This window comes from Lygodium microphyllum, chromosome 21 (assembly GCF_053477565.2).
Source record: "Lygodium microphyllum isolate KBCC chromosome 21, Lygodium_microphyllum_v1.1.10, whole genome shotgun sequence".
Lineage (NCBI taxonomy): Eukaryota > Viridiplantae > Streptophyta > Polypodiopsida > Schizaeales > Lygodiaceae > Lygodium > Lygodium microphyllum.
The window spans coordinates 46,735,702-46,756,687 of NC_141155.1; the positions used below are offsets into that span (position 1 = coordinate 46,735,702).

General features: G+C 37.8%; 1 protein-coding gene across 5 annotated transcripts; it reads left to right on the top strand.

Annotated features, from left to right (window-relative positions):
* Window positions 1-6,790: 6,790 nt before the first annotated feature.
* On the top strand, window positions 6,791-20,617 carry LOC148017965 (protein NRT1/ PTR FAMILY 8.1-like). 5 transcript variants are annotated; one of them, XM_087662108.1, is made up of 4 exons: window positions 6,791-7,079; window positions 7,336-7,553; window positions 8,311-8,849; window positions 10,167-11,579. In XM_087662108.1, exons 1-4 carry the CDS (start codon window positions 7,022-7,024, stop codon window positions 11,047-11,049), a joined length of 1,698 nt encoding a protein of 565 aa, XP_087518234.1. In that variant the 5' UTR covers window positions 6,791-7,021; the 3' UTR covers window positions 11,050-11,579. The 5 variants fall into 5 exon arrangements, with proteins under 5 accessions (XP_087518234.1, XP_087518236.1, XP_087518235.1 ...); XM_087662110.1 differs by lacking the exon at window positions 10,167-11,579 and adding an exon at window positions 11,666-12,008 and having other exon boundaries at window positions 6,792-7,079; XM_087662109.1 differs by lacking the exon at window positions 10,167-11,579 and adding an exon at window positions 8,924-10,156 and having other exon boundaries at window positions 6,792-7,079.
* Window positions 20,618-20,986: the final 369 nt, after the last annotated feature.

Below are 20,986 nucleotides of genomic sequence, written 5' to 3' on the forward strand. Positions count from 1 at the left end.
CTACTATTGTAGGGATAGCTGATAGTTACATTTTGTAGCCACAACTGTTATCGCCTTCATCATCCTAACATTCATCTCCACCTTGTTGCCCACTATTTTGTGTTGCCACTACATGTTTGGCTTGATCAACTCTATAGAATTGTGTTTGCAACTATTGATCACATTCGGAGGCTTGTTGCTACATTTGGAATTCATACAAAGTGCAATACACTCTCCAACTTGTACTCTCTACCCCAATCCTTTAGGGACATGGGTGTTTGAGGTTATATATTTACTTTACAAAGTGTGTGTACTACATTGAGCATTTATCTATTTACTTGTTATTCATCTTCTACGTTCATTGTCTTTGAGTTACCACAACCATACAGAGTTCTATTATCAATCTATGCTTTGTCAGACAACTGTATTTGTATTTTGTGTTCAAGTATTTCTTTATAGTATGGTGTTGAGAAGGGGTGTAGATGGTGGTTTTGAGGTTGAATTAGTGGTAGTACTACATCTATAAAGTCATGAATGTCAAATTGTCTTCTAGCATAAAACCATTATTAAAAGGGAAACCATTGTGATAGGTGGTATTCGTTGGTAGTCAATGGTTGTGGGAAGATAAAGGGTTTTTGGACCTTTAAAAGGGTACTTCCATTATTCTACATAAAGAGAGTATGGTTTTGGAGTGTGAATTAATGTATAATACCTTTATTGAGAATATGAAAGGATGATGCTTAATAAGGATGATAGTGGAGCCTTCTATGATGGGATGAAGCATTACCTTGATATTGACGATCTCTCCAATCACCTTATGCTTCAATACCAATATTATCCCCTTTCACTATACTTTAATAATAATTAACTATCACCTTGTGCTCTGATACCAATAATATCCCCCTTCACTATACTTTTGTAACAATTAACCACAAATTGTGAAATTACAAGAAAGCATGATAATAAGAGATACAATATAACATGACAAGAGAATGGATAAGGCCTCCCCCTATGTATGAGTGAGCACCTCCCTCATGCAAATATTTGTTGAATTGTATTACTTTTCTTTTCATGCAAAAAAAAAAAACCATAGAAAAATATTGTCTTACCATAAGGCCATAATATGAAGGTCACAACAACAATGAATAACTTCATGCTTAAGCATATTGATGATAAATCATGTACCAATGGTACCAAATCAAATATTCATGCATATCAAAGGTGCTCCATTAGTAGACACAAAAATCATTACATCTACATTACTCCAATTACTAATAATTTGCTCACCAAAAACACAAAACACATTATAAATGCATACCCATGTAACAAGTTACTATTATAAGATGAATAAGTAATAATAATACAATACATATATTTTGAATTAAAAATAAAGAAAATATAATAATAGTAATAACAAAACAACCAAAATATAAGAATTGATCCCAAACATTATTTATAAACTATTGTAAATATCCTACATGAAGGAAAATTTATATTAAATTAATATTAATCTATAAGCAAATGATTTCAAATGCATACTTCAAACCATTGTGTATGAACTAAACTATGAAATTTCATATCAACTTGTCTATCAAGTTGCGAGTAATAAGCTCTCCTCTATAACTCTTAGATAACTCAAATAGTGAGCATGAATAATACTTTAATTATAAGGAAATAATGATGGTATGGATTCAATTCAGTACACAAAAGAGTACAACCATGTGCTTCTGTTAAGAACCTTTAATAGCACTCAAGCAACAAGGGAGACCAAAGGTAATGCATGTAGAAAAGCATGGCTGAAGCTTGTTAAATGAGCCACACATTGGTATGCTATAAGTAGAGCATTGCATGCATGCTTTTTGCAACATACAAGAAAATTGAATGTAACTAGTGAATGTATATTCAATAGGTTCATGAATCATCCACGGTATTTAGCATAATGGCCTTTCCCCCACAAAGAAGCGCTTTGCCCTCTCTAAACTCATCCCCCCCCCCCCAAAAGAAGGGTTAGGGAAAATTTGTATTGGGATAGGCTCTCCAAATAATAATTGAGTGCAATGGTGACTCTATACATGTGTGTATCTAGTTGGCAATGTGCGAACATGTCTCTTACTATTGTCCACCATGTAATGTTCTTCTTATATGGAGAGCTCATAAAATAGAGTCAACACTCATCTACATAGTTACTTGAGGGGTGGAGCATTGATGTCCAAAAAACACTAGCCATTTTGTGTCACCTTTATTAACCAAAATAGTAGGAAAGAAAAAGTGAATGAGAGGAAGAAGTGAAAAGTAGAGACAAGAAAAATCTAATCCATATTTTTCTTCATTGATACTTATAGGCCTTCCACTTGAGATTTTATTCACCTTTAAGGAACACCCCAAACAAGGAAAAGTAACAAAAGAAACTTGAAAAATGCACAAATAGACTCAATATGAGATGAGATGAGCTATTCCCAAAATTAACTTCAAGTAAAATTCAATCAACCTTAGAATATGACTACATTTTCATCCAAAATAAATGAGCTCATAAAGCTATGGTTTATAAAATTTTTAGCTAAAAGTAAAGAAGGATAGTAATGATGGTTGAGATAATCAAACAATGAGACTTTGAGTTGAAAAGATCTATGAATTTTGACTTATTACAATATTGAGGGGATCTACCTAGGACCACTTAAAAAAAAGGAAAAATTTGTGAATTAAAATGTATATAAAGATTCTAAAAAAGAAGAGATTGTGAATATTTTACTATTCTTTGTACATTTTTCTTTTGATCGAAGGAGGAGAAGGCCTTTATATAGCCCTTGTGTTGTTGGATTTGGGGCTGCAAGAATGTATGCACATAGTTGGGAAAAGAAGAATCTTGAGAGTATAAAACATAAAGTTATTGAGAAGTATAGAAAATTTACAAAACTAGCTTTTGCTTAGAATGGATGGATATATATACATAAAGATGGTGGAAAAACCTTGTAGGAATGAAGAAAAAAAAACTTAATGGTCTTAAGTGTATTCAAGCACGGTAACAAACTCCCGCTCTAGAAGTGATTCGATGAACAAGAGCTAACTGCCATATATACAAAAGATCTAAGTGAATTTGACTTTGATCAATCCATAAAGAGGAGTAGGCCTAATGCTTTATAAGCTTCAAACTTTTTATAATGTAAAGCCTTTATGAAAAGATCCGCAAGATTGTCCTGACTTGGTACATAGGCCAGATGATCTTTCCCCATAGAAAGTTTCTCCCCAACATAAGGATAATGCACCTCAACATGCTTAGTGTAAGCATATAATAATGAATTCCATGCAACTACCAATCCAATTTGACTATCAATGAAGATGGTGGTAGCAATTGGCTATCCGACATCCAAATCATTCAAAGAGTATATTGACCAAACACACTTACTTGTAGATGGAAAAGTTTCCATGTACTTAGTTTTACAACTCAAAGTAGCCACAATAGGCTACTTCTTGCTCCACCATGATATGCATGAGTTGTCAAGCATGAAGCAAAAACAATTTGTGGATATATGAGTATTGTAAAGACCAACCCAATTAGAGTTCCAAAATGCATTGATTAAATTGGCAAGAATTATGCCCCTATTGGATAAAATAGCCCAAGGTTCTAGCACCACTTAAATAGTGAACAATATGCTTCTCTACCTACCAATGCTTGGTGCTTGGGATATGTATTAACCTGTTAATCTATGAGATTGCAACTAGATGGTAGGCTTCATAATGCATTTAGTGAATATCTAATAGCCTACTATTACAAAAGGATATCAAAGTAGTCTTTGAAATCATGGAGGCTCAACGTCAAACCTGTCTCCATAGGAGCACCAATAAGGTTATAGTCCTCAAGTCCACATCTTTGCAACAATGTCTCAACATACATTGTTTTACAAACATCAATGCCTATATCAAAGGATCATAATTGCATTGCATGAAAGAGTCATGTAGCAAAGGGTCATAATTGCATTGCATGTTGAATACTTGTTCTATATCTTGCAAAATCTTTCTAAATTAGAAGAAGAGGCATCTGCAATAGCCATACTAGCCTCTTTCTTTCATTACCTCTTTAATAGCTAATTTAAGATGGTCTTTAATGACATGATATCTTGCATTGCAATACTTGCAAAAGCTTTTGATATATATTTTTTCTCATTCTTATTAGCCTTCTTTATCTCAACAAGGTCTACATATTTTTGCTTATTAAAGAAGTGTAGCTTTTCTTTTTACCTTTCTAACTAGCCTCAAAAACTTGGTTTGTAATACACATAATGGACCTATTTTTTTGAGATTGGTCTTCTTGTAGGAAAATAGAAATAAATTATTTACATGACAAAGGATTGGAATCTTTTTCATCATGTAATGAAGAGTAGACACATGGAAAGAAATCCCAATCCTCCTTCGTCATGTAAAGAATGGATTAGATTTTGTCTATTGATTGATGATGAAAGAAATCCCAATCCTTTGTTGTGTTGGTTTCATCATTTCAATATAAGAAATACATCATATAAGTTCACAATCCATAGTTGCTTCCATCCAACAATTTCTTAAAACTTTGATAGGACAAAATACATCATTGTTGTTAGCCATGGCCACTGACCAGAATCGACCAATGTGGTACATCACATGTGTAGAGGCAAATATGTGCAACACCAATATGTGCTATATAACACAACTCAAAGTAACCTATAAAAGACCTTACTTGTAAAATAAATATTGTCAAAAGCTTTGCATAAGAGAAAAGTTAGCTTGCATAGTACTAGAAATAGTACAAAAAAAGCCAAAAATGAAAATGTAATTTTACTTGACTTATGAATGCTTATCAAATCTCGTAGCAAATAGAGAGGATGAAGCAGAGGGTGAGATGATTCTATCTAAGAAGCCAAAGCCCAGTTTGATACAAAAATCTTAGATTTAGGGTTGCAAGAATACACACACACATCTTAGAAAAGGAGTTTAAGAGTACATAATACAAAGCGTATTGAAAAGCACATAATAAAAAGTTGAAGGAAAAAGATGTAGCCACCATTCTTATTGATACGAAGCTTCAAGAGTTATCTTGCCCAATTATGAAGGATAAGGATCAATCATATTTTTTCATCTCCATAACTTGTTGAATCTCATTTGCTTCAACTTCAAATAGATTGAAGTCAAGCATGGCTTGACCATGGGTGCATCAATCCATCTCCTAGTACTCTTAGCATGGCACAACTTAGAAAGTCTAGTGTTTAAAGAAAGGAACTGCCACCCATAATTCCGTGTTTCTAAAGTGGAATCTCTTGTCATGGAACTTGCTTGGTCAATAGACTTCATGGCCTTCTTTAGAGAAGTAAATTGTAGATAGCTAAATCATTGGAGTCAATAAGAGTGTTTATTTATTTATTAATAATTCAACACTTTCACTTTCTAAAAAAAGCATCTAAACAATGTGAGAAAAATCACAAGGGCATGCCTTGAAAACAACGTGATATAAATTATAAGGCCTTGCCTTGAAAATCACAAGGGTTGCAACATCAAAAAAAGCATTTTTTGCAATACCATATGGCTTAAAAAGTGCAAAAACATTTAGTGAAAAGTAAAGGCTACCAAACTATGTTGGATGACCCAACTTTATACATAAAAGCTTGTGGAAAGGGATAGCCACAGAAATCTCTTCCCTTTCTAGCACTATACAATTTAATATTGCTCAAAAGAAGTGTTATTGGAAAATATTTGAGAACCTTTGACCTTGATTTACGTGTTTTAAATCTTACATTTTACAAGTTTTATGGGGTATGTTATGACTAAAATTACCATTACATTTTAAAATAAAAAAGCATTCACTCAAAAAATTTCAAGGGTTTCTTTTTCAAACATTAGATCTCGAGTTTTTGTGACCTCTGCTCAAAAGAAGTGCCAAACTCCAGTAGGGTTCATATAATGGGTTGTCCAAGTTTCTATTAGTTAGGCTCACAAGAAACATATTTTGCCAACACAGACAAAACTTGATCATTGATAACTAAAAATGTCCAAAGTTTGAAAGTTTTAAATATTCTACTTCAACTTTTGAAGTTTTAAAAAAAGACAATTCATTTTACATCAATGATCAAACCTTGGGTTTTTTGTGAGCACTTCGTTTAGAGCCTTGCCACTTGTAGGTTAGTTGACCTGTGCGTAGGCAACGAGGCTAGCAAAGAAAACATGTAATGTGCAAGTCGAGTTTTTGTGTGGGATCCACTGCCAACAAGCAGAAGAGTTGAGACAAATGTAGTGAGAGGAGAGAGAAATTAGAGAAAAGTTAGGGTGGAGATGAGAGGAAGGAGGAGTGGACTAGTTAGAGCGAGGACATGCCTAGGTCTTGAGACTTAGGCGAGTCTGAAAAGTGAAGTTAGACAGACACAAGGAAGCAATACTTGGCCTATAGAAGTTCCCAAGCCACTAAACAAATTGCTTACAAGGACTACCACAAGCTGCACTATGTGGTAGCCAATGAATGTATGTGTGTGTGTGTGTGTGTGTGATATTTATTATTTTTTGAATTTATTTTACGCATACGAGATCATGAGCCCGGCACAAGTATGCTTGACAAGCGTGGGCACAAGCTTTCCACTTCGGATCCCCTCCACGCCAAGTACATCACCAGGACAGTCGACGAGTTTCCCTGATTAGGGGGTTAGAGTCAACATCACCAGGACACACGCGAGTCAACGGCAACTTTGGTGACTTGCACAGCTCTGCACGTGTCCTGGCTCCCAGGCACGTGTCCCTGGCTCTTAGGCTAGCCTTGGGATTCGAGGGAGCTGCGTGGATAAAGATAACGATCCCACGGCTCTCGCGTGGAGCATCGCTTCGCGCACGACTCACGTGGGACGATGAACGCCGCGGGTAGGTGGATTCACCGTCCGGCAGAAGAAGAAGATGATGAAAGGGGCTTCTGATGACTCCAGGCGCTACTACACAGTACATACACTACTCAGGAGGTCACTGTGAGGAGGACTGTCACACAGCGAGGAGTTCTGCAAGTCTCTGGGAGTAGTGCGGCGACCAAACTCTCAGAATGGCTGAGGCTCACAAGGGGATGAGGAGGTGGCCCAGTTCGGCTTTCTTTGTGTTAGGTAACGATGACTGTAGTACTAAATGTACTGTCTGAATCAATAGCGGTCCTACAGTGATAGTGTATGGTTGAATCTCACTGACTAATTGTGGGGATAATCAATGTAGTTTATGATTACGATTGTGGGTACAGTGTGGCTACTTCTAGTGAGTGTATGATTAACAAATGCTCACTGCGATTTCTGGTTAGAATTGTGGGTGCAATGTGACTACTTATAATGAGTGTACACTGTCAGTTAATATTTACTGTGATTGCAGGAGCCAATGCATTGTATGCCTTCGCATTCGCGGGGTCGTTCTATAACCTGGTGGTGTATCTGAGGCGGGAGTGGCAGCAGAGCTCGGCCAAGGCAGCCACCAATGTGAGCAATGTGGTGGGCACCATGTACCTGGCCGCGGTCGGTGGCGCCTTCCTCGCCGATGCTTACCTGGGGAACCTGCATGTGGCCTCCATCAGTGCTGCCGCCTACACCCTGGTACACTACTCCATCGCTATGTTCCTCAGTCACTCACCTTATGAGTTAATCACGTACCTTACAATGTACACACACACACACACACACACACACACACTCACACTCACTCACTCACTGCTGTACTTCAGATTACTTACCTACAGTAACTGTACACACCATCAAGGCCTAAATTTGATGAGCTGCCTAGTATTTCATATGACTTACCTACAGTAACTGTACACACCATCAAGGCCTAAATTTGATGAGCTGCCTAGTACTCAGATTACTCACCTACAGTAACTGTACACACCATCAAGGCCTAAATTTGATGAGCTGCCTAGTATTTCATATGACTGTCAGTTAAGTTCTTTGAAATACCTTCCATTTAATATCTGGATTGAGCCGTGAACTATCTAGAAATCTAAAAATGACAGATGTCATCTTCAATAAGACATGCCATTTGATTTGCATCAACTCTTAGGCTTATGGAATATTGCCGGACCCCGGTCACTGTGATAGAGTCATGAGGCACACCTTCTCACACACATACACACACAGTCACTATCTCTCACACACACACTCACGCACGCACACACACCTCTCTCTCTCGCGTGCTTGAATTCATTTTTCTTTTTTCTATGAAGAGAAGGTCAATGAAGCTGGGTAGGCCGGCTGATCTGTATGACCAATAGACCGATGCAAGTATGTGAGAGAGAGAGAGAGTAATCAATCCAAAGCAAGCCTATTATGGACATTTTGGCTCACATGCATGGCGCAGGGAAGCATCATAACGATCGTTGGGGTGTCACTGTACCAAGAGGCGATACTGTTTGTGGGGCTGTACACGGCGGCCGTGGGGTGTGGGTCGTACGGGCCGTTGCTGACGTCACTGGGGGGCGACCAGATGGAGGGGGCGGCGGAGAAGGCGAGTTTCATCAACTGGGCGTCGGTGGCGTTCAACGGCGGGCAAGTGCTGGCCCTGACAGGCCTGACGTACTTGCAGGACCAGAGGGACGCGTGGGTGGCCGCGGCCTGGGCGACGGCGGGAGCAGTGGGCCTGTCCGCCCTGCTCGTGGTAGCGGGCGCCGGCCCGCGCTGCCGCCGCCTCCCCGTTAGCGGCAACCCTCTCGTGCGCGTCGCCCAGGTCCTCACGTGCGCCGCCCGCAACCGGCACGTGCGCCTTCCTGCCTCGCCCCGTCATAACGATGACGATGACGATCGTGCTGCAGACTACTCCAGCTGCCTCTTCGAAGTTGGCTTCGGCAAACCTTCGGCCATCCTTGGCTGCAGGAAGTTGAAACACACCGACCAGCTCAGGTACACTCGCCTAATCGCTCAACTTTCTAATTAGAAAACTTAAAGATAAAGCTAATAGATCATTTGATTTTTAGGGGAAATAAACACGGACTGATGACGAGTCTCTCCAATTTGCATAGCTGAATTACCATTTTAATTTAATGTATCGTTGATGAATTGAGTAAGGATACTCTCACACCTAAAGTCTTAACTAGACTTTCAAAGTAAAGGTAGCTATATTGTAATCAACAAGGAGGCCAACAAATATGTCACACCTCGAGCTAGGCATGACATGATGGATGAACTGAGTGCAGCTCGTTTCAAACTAGGGTGACAGTGGGATGCTCAATTCTTCTGTTCATCATGTTAATATTAAACTGCTTGCCATTTCTTTCACACTTGGCCTTGTGGTCTAGTGGTAGGTTGTCCTACTTGGTAAGATTAGACACATGGGTTCATGCATTGGCCATGCTTTTAGTTAAAAAGTAAAGCTATTTTATTGGTCGTTAATGACATGTTTTCGGGCATGTTTTTCTTGTTGCTTGAAAAGTCAATAAGCCCAAATAGGAACCATAGTGCCACATCAACTTTTTGGTGTTAGCCGTTTGCTCTGATGTGAGATGCTATATCCAACTTGTCATATATTGATTATCTACTTTTGGACATTCCAAATTTTGTCCACCCTAGTTTGAAAACCCCCCTAAGGATAGTGTCACACCTAAAGGCTTGACTAGACTTTCAAAGTAAATGTAGCCATATTTTTAGTCAACAACAAAAGAACATATTTCACCCAGAGCTAGGTATGACACAACCCTAGCTAACATTTGGCGTACTTGAGCTCCTCTCAAAGCCTCTACAAGAGTATCTTCAAAACAATGACTATTATAATGTATGCTAGCTTTAACTAACCAAGTGTTAAGGGTAGTGTACTTTTTTCAACATTAGAATGGATATAAAATGTTTGTATACCTAGTCTTGAAAAAATTATTATTTTCTTTCGACAAATACGGTTTACATTTTCATCAATATTGGTTACCCACATTTTAAAAGGTTGTCATTATACAATTTAATTGCTCCAAAATACATTCATTTAGTTGTCACCTTATTTAGATGTGGTATTGTTCTTACCTATTGAGTTAACATGGAAGATATTAAAGACCACCTTTGTTCTAGGGTTCATGGTTTGTGTACTTGGCACATAACATTGTCTATTTAATGGTAAATAGGTTAATGATTAAATGGTAGTGCATGCATGATTTTAATAGCAGCAGGTCTATTAAAATGACATTATGAACATAAGTTTGAGTGTCCACAACTAACATATGGTAACTTTTTTAGGTTCTTGGATAAAGCAGCTATTGTCACAAATGATGAGAGATTGGATTCTTGGCATGTTTGCACAATAACTCAAGTTGAGGAGGTGAAGTGTTTGATACGCACAATGCCTATTTTCTTTGTAGGTGTGGCATTCTTCATAATTAATGCCCAAATCACCCTATTTGTTGAGCAAGGAGACACTATGGATGGTACAATTAGTATAATGGGTCTAGTCTCTTTCACGATCCCTACAGGGTCCATGCAACTTTTCACCACAATGTCTATCATCCTTTTTATAGCCATCTATGACAATCTATGTGTACCATGGCTTAGAAAGAGAACAGGTTATGAGAAAGGGTTGACAACTTTGCAAAGAATGGGCTTGGGTATTGTTATCTCTATATTTGCCATGGTAGTGGCAGCAATAGTGGAGAGGAAAAGGTTAGAAGTTGTTTCAAATTACTCATTATATGATTACCCTAATATTGTTGTTCCCATGTCCATATATTGGTTGGTTCCACAATATGTGTTAGTAGGCATTTGCCTTGTTTTCACAAGTGTGGGCCTAGTGGATTTCTTCTATAGTGAACTTTCCGATGGCATGAGAAGCTTGGGAGTTGCCATCCCTTCTATATGTGGAGGCTTAGGAAACTATTGTAGCGCATTTTTGATATCTATAGTTACTCAAATTACAAGTCAAGGTAGTTCACAAGGTTGGTTTCCAAGCAACCTTAATAGGGCTCATTTAGACTACTTCTACTATCTAGTTGCAACTATTATGTCCGTTACTCTATTGTTTTACTTGCTATACGCACAACACTACACCTACTTGAGTGTAGTGGCAGATGATATTGTCAACGATTCAAATGATGGAAGTTACTCAGCTCTTCTTCAAGATACTTAAAGGTCCTTGGTACCACCTCTATATACATTTTCTTCTTTTTGGAGTACTAATTTGTTGACATTTTTAAAAATCACATTGGCCATGTATGGAGAAGTACCATGCATGAAGCTAATTTTTTTTTCGTTCATAGTTTTTAGTAAACTCTTGTGTGCTTTGAAAATTATTGTCATGAAGAATGCCACTAAACTATATATGAACCACAAATTATCTTCATACATTCCCAAATATATTTTTTCAATCATGCAAACCAATTGTAAGATCAAGATTCTCTTATATGCACAAAGATATTGTTTTAAACATGCAAATCAATTATTACTTGGTTTGTAAATGGGCTCTATCATCATCCACCCTTTATTTGTCAAGACACTTAAAAGTTGTGAGCTAATTGTCATCTAAGACATGCATGTTTAATAAATGCAAACATCTAAGAGCTCTTTGACATTTAGCATTGGTTGATATATCAAGATTGCATGGTTGAGAGCTTTATTCTAAGGCATTTCTAGTTAATGTATCAACTATGTAAGTTTGAGAGCTTCATTATCAAATATTGCATTGCCTTTTGATAGAAATTGTTTAAGCATGTGATTTCATAGTTTTGGATACGATTTTCATGCAGGGTAAGAGTATTAGAAAAGAGTTGTGAATATGGAGGAGCTTGAATCTTGAGATCAAGAGCCATCATTGTTGTAGTAAAGGATATTGTTAATGGTACATCAACAATGATTTTAAATGTGCCAATCTAGAATAGGCAACCAAAACTCTTGTAAAATATATATGAGGGACAAATAACGTAACCATGTCATCCCAATTCTGATCATGCACTAATATGTGTAATGCTTGTTATGTCAACACAATGAACCCACCAACTATACACACGTGACATTCTTGTCTATGATATATGACAACTATTCTATGTAATGTATTTTTTACTGTGGACCTTCCATACCAAAATTTGAGAGCTAATATTTCTTGAAGAACCTTTGGATTTTGATGTTTGTGTTTTATCGACGTTGCTTACTTTGGCCTTGTTAATTGATTGTTGATGAGAGACTTTGTTGTCTAAATGTACTAATAAGGATGGATTTTGCACCTTCAATGGAGTTGATGGTTATGATCCTTATCTATTTTTTATTTTCATATATCATGTTATTTCATTGTGGCTTTGATGATTGTTGAGGCAAGAGAATCTTATTGAATCTAGCCCCAAACCTAGTTGCACTAAAGCGGACACTTGAAACTCTTTCTTCAAATTATTAGAGTTTATCCTCTCTTTCTTCAAAAAAAGAGTTAGGTGCATTGAACAAGGGAAAGCTCTCTCTTAGATATTAGGTAGTGCATTAAATCTTTTTGTGTGTGTCCCTCTATCCCCCCCTTCTCTCTCTCTCTCTATATATATATCATGTATGTATGTATGTATGTATGTATGTTTGTGGATATGATGACATGATGTAAACCTATGGTGCAAAGTGAAAGAAATGGCAAATGAAGTGGAAATATGTTGAATGGCATATGAGTCAATAGCTATGAAAAATAGTAATTTACTTATCAAGCAAGAGTTGGATAATAAACAATGTAAATGTGTGAATATATTTCAATATCCAAATAGAGAAATTTAAAAATAAGCTCAATAAATTAAAAGATCTCCAAAAAAGGGAATGCACGCAAAGTAAGAGCAATGAAGCTTAAGAGATTATAAATCTTAATCTTGCACCTCCATCCATATTTGTAGTTCAATTTATTGAAGAGAAACTTTGGTGAAGCTTATTTAAGGTGGGCTTCTAATGGTGATCCTTTACTCAAAGTGTTGGAGTTCCTATGAAACTCGAGATAGGAGAAGAGCTTAAGAGTACATTTTGTGTGTGAGTGTGTCTCATGCAAAAGCTCTCAAATTCCCATGCTCCACCAAGAAGATAAGGAAGGGAAGAGATAGGACAAGGTCCAATAAGGTTGCACATAAATTGAGTACTTATTTATTTTGAGATGTAAATATCTAGCACTTGAGTTTTTAATTCTTCCATCCTTCCACTTACCCCACTTTTCACATATAGTGCTCATATGTCTTGGTGGCATACATGTAGGTCTTTATCATTTGCATGGAAGTGAGTGTAACACTCAAATATACAACTGCATACACGTAATACTTGTGTGTATATTTGTATTTATGGGTCCTTTTATTATTTGAATGTGTTTTATAAATCTGCATAACAAATTGTAAAGAATATTTATAAAATCACACATCATTTTTTGAATATCTCTTAGCATTCAAGCACTATTTTTAGTAGTTGCTATTTTGGTAGCTATGTCCCTTGTTTGTTGTTCTCCATTTTTTACAACTTATTTTTACCACTATTTTGACTTCCATAATAGTTGTACGTCACGTTGTCACTTGCAAGTAATACACATCTCCCTCTTCCCCGCATCCCACACACACACACACGCACACACACACACACACACACACACACACACACACACACACACACACACACACACACACACACACACACACACACACACACACACATGCATGCACACACACAATCTTCTTGGTCGGTTTGCCTTTATCACACACACACACACACACACACGGCATTTCTCATCAAGATCAAGACTAATCCCTTTATTGTAGAATTGTGTTTTTAGTTATATATGGTGCAACTTCATTTCTAGTAAATGTGGGACTTGCATGGTGTCTCCCTAGCTTTGTTTACACACACACATACACACATACACAATGTCATGGTTTCAAGTTTCCGTTATGAAAATATTAGTACATAATTCATTGTTGCTCTGTGATCGTTCTTAATTTCAACATTTTATTTCCACCACAACATAGGTATATTATAATGGAATAACCTATGTAAAATGATGTCAAGTCCACCAATCTATTTTTCACTTACTATTTGTAAACTCATTTAATCATATTAATATTTCATTCTCTATTTTATATTGTAATATGCAATAATATTGGATATACCTTTATCATTATTCTCATTTTTTGTTAAATCTCTCAAACTCTTGCTAGTGGGACCCTCTAAGTTGCTACACATAAAATAATGTGCATGCCTTATCCCACTCCTCTTGGGTCCACTCCTGCTCCTTTGTGTTATGCCTTCTCTTACCATGCTACATCTAAAGGCATGGTGCCTATAAATTGCTAATAGTGGCAAAATATTTCAGCCTTCCAAATTGCTTGTGCTACATCATCACTAGATTTTCAACAAGTTGACTATGCAGGACATTGAGTTTAAGAATAATCTCTCTTCCTTGTTCTTGCTTGTGATACTTCTCGAGTCATGAGGTACTTTCTATACTGCCATGTGTACTAATATGCTTAAGCATGGTTTGAAACTCTGGGATGTTGAGGGTGCAATACTCATAGAGGAGATAAATAGAAAGAATGTGGATGTAGCCTATGCTTCTCATGCATTAACTCTTAGGGATAGATATGATGGTAAGAGTGGTAATGGCCATTGTGGTAGAGACTCACAGATGGCTTAGTCTCATGGGTAGTCTCGCAATAAGTCCCATGGTAGTCTCACAGATGACCATATTCAGCTACAATGTCATAAGATATATTACAATAAGCACAAAGAGAAAGGCAAGGGTAAATTGTAGGAAAATTTTGATATTCATAGCATTTTTTTAGTAAGTCTAGCATGATAATCAAGAAGATAAATGCCTTGGAGCTTAAATCTAATGATGATTACATCTTGATAGTTTTTTCTCTTGATGCTAGTTACTTCACGTTCACTTTTTCTCAATGTTAGCTACTTGATTTGGGGGCCTATTTGCATGTTACCCCACATAGAGATTAATTTTATTCTTATCATAGCATGATAGGTTCTATGAGAGTAGGAAATGACTTGGCATTGGATATCATTGGCATTGGTGATGTTAAACTATATTTTGCTTCAAGCATCACTTTTGTTTTATATAATGTACACCATGTTCTAGCTTTGATCAAAAGCCTACTCTTTGGATAGTTAGACAATATAGGATATCGTGTATCTTTTGGTGATTCCAAGTGGAATATTACCTATGGGAATATTGTATTTGCTCGAGGTGCCAAGATTGGTGAAGGGGGTAAGCCTGAAGTGGAAGCATGTGAGCAAAAGAAAGAGCTATGGTGCAAGGAGTAAGAGCAATATATATATATACGACGTGGAAACTCCAACAGTCACAATGTGTAACCAACCTTCCCTTTATTCAAATGTTACTAAAAGAATAAAGAATCAAGTGATTGTGATAGGCACTCACCAGCCTATAGCAATGTACAAATGTGCGACAACTGATAATGTAGTACGATATGGGTGGCTAGCACATGTGCCTTTATCCTCAACAAACCTCCACTTAGGCAAACGTGTCCCTAATGAGGAGAGAACAAGAATAAAGTAATAAAGTATAAATGTACATAAGTACAATAGGATGAGAAAAGACATCATATGAAGCTCATCCAACACCTATCAACTTCCTAGGGAAGGAAAAGCGCTCTACCGAGAGACTTTTCATGGGCATATCTACAGGATTTTGGTCAATTGAGATCTTGAAAAGGTCAGCAAACCTTTCCTCAATGACCACTCTAATGAAATGGTAATGCACCTCAATGTTTTCATCTTTGCATGGAAGATCGGATTCTGGCTAATTAGATAGCACTCATAGAATCTGAATGGGTTGTAGGGCCCACATTAGTAACATCAAGCTCTACCACTAGACAACCTAACTAGGGAGCCTCCTTGCAAGCCTTAGTAGTTGCAATATTCTTGGCCTCTATAGTAATAGAAAGGACCATGCATTTCTACACCCTAAATGTCAAAGAAGCCAGCATAATATATGCACATAGCTGTTGTACCCTTCAGGTACCTCATGATACCCTTGACGACATCCCAATGTCGTTAGTCATGTGTATCCATATAGCGTGCCACAACTCCCATTACAGATGTTATATTAGGGGATAAGTGGCCATCATGGCATACAACAAGCTACCCACGGTAGATGCATAAGGGATCTTGGCCATCCTAGCCTGTTGCTCATTAGACTGTGGACAATTGGCTTGAATAACCTTCACATGGAAAGAAAGAGAACAATCAATAGGCTTACCATCCTGCATATGAAACTGCTCAAAGGCTTTATGGATATACTTTTTTTGCAAATAAAGAAGTCCCTTAGAGCAATTGGTGTGATATGCATATGAAACTACTCAGAGACTTTATGGATATCTTTTTTTTATAAATAAAGAAGTCACTTAGAGCGATTGCTGTGATGTGCATCCCAAAAATGTGTAAGGCATGTCCCATGTCTTTCATCTCAAATCTCTTCTTAAGCTAAGTTTTCAAGGCATCCAGCTCATCATGAGCTCTTCCAACAATAAGCATATCATCCACATAGAGTACCAAAATCGCAAGACTATCATCACGAGCTTTCTTTGCATATAAACATAGATCCATATTATTACTGCTATATCATTATGAATGCATAAAAGTATCAAACTTGTGATACCATTCCTTAAGTGCTTGCTTGAGGCCATAAAGACTCTTTCTCAACTTGCACACTAGTGTTTCATGCCTTTTCTTCAAAGCCCTTAGGCTACTACATATAGATCTCATCATGCAAGTCACCATGTAAAAATGTTATCTTTAGGTCCATTTAATAAGGGTCCAGATCTAAGCAATACTACAAGGATATGGAGGTATAGCGACGATAGTTTTCGACGCAAAATAGCGGCGTTGCTATTAGTGTCGTAAATACGACACAAATAGCGACAATACTCAGACGAAAAAAATGTGGGTCGAAACTCGAGCGCGTTATTTTACGCGCATACACGAAAGAGAGGGCAAAAGGGAGAGCGAAAGGGAGAGTGAACATCTTACATTTGAGAGGGAGAGGGAGAGAAAGAGAGAAAGAGGGAGAATGAAAGCTTCTCGCTGCCGCCGCCGCCGTTCGCGAAGAAGAGGAGGAAGTGTATAGAGGGCGAAGAGGAGCTGCCGTCGTGAAGAGGAGCCGCCAAACCCTTCTTCGAGCCTTTACGATGAGTGTATTGTTCCTTCTTGCTTTGTTTTTGTGTTTTCTCTTTCTCTTTTGCTTGTTTTTGTTAAAATTCATGTGTATTGAGAGAGGGAGAGAAAATGAGAGAGAAAGAGACGGAGAGGGAGAGTGAGGAAGAGGAAATGAGAGAGGGAGAGGGAGGGAGAGGAAAGAGAGGGAAACATTAAACATATTAGGGAAAGAGAGAAAGAGAGGGAGAGGGAGAGGGAGGGAGAGGAAATGAGAGAGGGAGAGGAAGAGAGAAAAGGAAATGAGAGAGGGAGAGGAGAGAGAAAAATAGATAAAAAACATTAAACATAATAGGGAAAGAGAGAAAGAGAGGGAGAGGGTGAGTCATAATTATGACATGTTTGAACTTCATAGAGAAGTCTCTATCTATGGCTTCCAACTAGTCATCACAAAAGCTGGCCTCTACAAGTCATACAATTCTCACATGAGAGAGAGAGAGAGAGAGAGAGAGAGAGAGAGAGAGAGAGAGAGAGAGAGAGAGAGAGAGAGAGAGATTATGCTCCAACTTCATTCCCGATTACGCATACAACAATTTGATTGGCTTATTGAGCTATGATACACAGGAACATAATGAACAGACTGATATACACTCGTTACAGAAATGAAAGAATAGTTGCAGTTTGTCGTGCACTTGTAGCTTGTAGCTATGCAAGGTATTCAGGTAATGAATATCCACATCACAAATACTGGATCACTAAGTCAGCACTCTCTGCATACCTGCAAAACGACCATTTTCATTTGAGCTACGCTTGAGGAAATGAGAGAGGGAGAGGAGAGATAAAAAACATTAAACATAATAGGGAAAGAGATGAAGAGGGAGAGGGAGCCTGGAGAGGAAATGAGAGAGGAAGAGGAGAGACGAAAGAGTTGTAGTAGTAGTAGTAGTGGTTTTATTTTCTTTTCTTTTTTATTGTAGTAGTAGTAGTAGTAGTAATAGTTGTTGTTTTTTCTTCTTTTCTTGTTTATTATAGTGGTAGTGGTAGTGGTAGTTGTGGTCATGTTCGTGGTTATTGTAGTAGTAGTAGTTTTTTTTTTTTCTTCTTCTTTTCTTATTTATTATAGTGGTAGTGGTAGTGGTAGTGGTGGTCATGGTTGTGGTCGTGGTTGTCATCGTCGTCGTCATTGGCGTGGTTGTGGTTGTGGTCGTGGTCGAGGTCGTGGTCGTAGTCGTAGTCGTAGTTATAGTCGTGGTCGTAGTCGTAGTTGTAATCATGGTCGTGGTCGTGGTCATGGTCATGGTCATGATCGTGGTCGTAGTCGTAGTCGTCGTAGTCGTGGTTGTAGTAGTAGTAGTTTTCTTGTTTTTTGTAGTAGTAGTAGTAGTAATGGTTTTTTTTGTTTTCTTGTTTATTGTTGTCTAGTTTTCTTATTTGTTGTTGCTGTTGTAGTAGTGATAGTAATAATAGTTTTATTTTATTTTCTTGTTTGTTGTAGTAGTAGTAGTAGTAGTAGTAGTAGTAGTAGTAGTTGTTGTTGTTGTAGTAGTAGAGAGAGATATATGTTTTGTTAAAGAAAATAAGAGAGGGGGAGGAAGAGAAAAAAGAAGGAACGAGAGAGAGGATAAACATACAACATAATAAAGAAAGAGAAAAAGAGAAAGAGATGGAAGGAGAGGAGATAATGAATGGATATAAAACAAAGAGAGAGTGATGGCGAGGTTCGGTGAGGTTCGGTGCAACACCATGAGACGGGAAACACTCCGACATACGTTAATTTGTGGATGGGTGGGTTGAGACTTTATATACGTTAATTTTTATTGAGTTACAAGAGAAGAAATCCCTTCTCAAACAATTTAAGAAAGAAAAAAAGAATGATAACAAAAACAAATTGTTTGTTGTAACGTAGACAAAATGGAAAACGATGAAGGTCTTGATGTTCAAGATCGCGAGGCGTATCTTAATCAATGTGTCCCATGTCCTTGCTCTCAATGTAAGCTGGCAATTCGACGAGTACGATGCTTTGACGAGTTTCAATCTCAGATCATTGATTAGGCGATCTTGGATTTTCAACAACAAACGGTAAAAAAAGTTAATATCAATCATGCATTGTACTCGCAAGCTAATTGAATACCATATACAAAAAGATTGGGTGTGGTTGGCAAATTTTCTATCCAGGGAGGTGACGTCTCGTCCCAAGGAGTGCACCCTTTGTGGCCAATTAGAAGAGTTCGTAGGCGTGCGATGGATGGAGTGTCTGAGCCAATCCACCACTTGAAAGGTAGTACCCAATCTATACCGTCAATACCATAGGACACAGATAGCCTTCGAGACTTACCTACAATCTTGGAGCTTGAGATGAAGGCAATGATCGATGCATTGATTCCCATGGATGTCGAGACTTCTGATCGGCTCAGAGAGGAAGCATCCATATCATTATATGATGGGTGCCGAGTATCTTGCCTGAAGACACTGCTTGCACTCCTAAGTGTACAAGCAAAATATGGGTGGAGGGATGCGAGTGTGACCGAGTTGATCAGGTACCTTGTACGTATACTTCGTTGACTTCTTTTCGACACTATCATTAAAAATATTTGTTCTTTTTCAAGGTGTTTTATGATTTTTTTAAAGATTATTAAAGTATCATATATTACCACTTACAAATACCATGCTTGAGTCTCGTGATGATGCATAACATGTTTTACGAAAGCTTGGCATGGACTACAATAACATCCATGCATGTATCAACGATTGCATACTGTTTCGAGGAGAATACAAGACTATGGAGACATGTCCAAAGTGTGGTTCTCACATGTATCGACAGGACTTGCAAGGGCAAACCATCCCTCAAAAAGTTCTTAGACACTTTTCGCTCATCCCTCCCATAAACCACATGTTTCGTACGTGCGAGAGTATATGATCAAAGCGATGTTCCGAGCATAGATGAGGACAATATGCAAATAGAGGGATCGATATTGCAAGGGATGGAGGCCATTGAAAGCTTGGAGCATGTAGAGGAGCCAACATCGGGTAACAATGATGGAAATACAGGAGTCCAAGAATTCTTTGAGAACGAGGTGGACTCATTTTTTTGTGGTGACATGTCTATCGACCTTCCAGTTTATGCCGAGTTGTGTCAGGAGATTGACATGGGACCATAAGATACTTCATACTTGGAGCATCCACTTACTCAATTCGTTGACTAATCGCTTGTAAGCGTACATAAGATATGTCTTTTAAGTAAGATTATTTTTTAAGATTTATATTACCGTGCTTTGTATGATTTAAATTGATTATGCTAATATCATTTTTTGTTTGTGTTGATGATCTTTGTGGACACTTAGATCATCAAGATGAGTCGAGGGATGAGCGATGAGGAGTTGCAGGATATCTTCACGTGCATGTCTCTAGATCAGATGGCGAGATTCAGAGACATGGAGGACCAGTATGAAAAATGACATCATGGATATGGATAACCTTGTAAGCGTGCAAATCCCGTAGGTGATAGCCCATCTCACCTACATTCCCATAATAAAGAAAGATGCATTTCACAGATTTAGGATCTAACAAAGACACATGTCTGAGCATATGATGGAGGTTTTCCAGTCAAGACTTCCTCTACAACCTAGCAATCAATAGTTGTGCTATGGGACCATTTAATTAAGTGTATGGTACTAGTAATTGCCTTACTCCAAAAGTGTTGTGGTAAGGCTACATGTCTAAGCATATTATAGACTCATTCCTGAATCATATTGTTAATGCATTTGTCAATACCATTCTTAGGAGGATATAAGGGGTAGTCAACTGATGCTTAATATCCTACTCATCACAAAACTATTCAAAAGCTTTTAAGACATACTCATCCCCATTATCAGATCTTAGGCATTTCAACCTATATCCAAATTGGTTTTTAACAAGAGCAAGCCAACATTGAAAGATAGACAAAA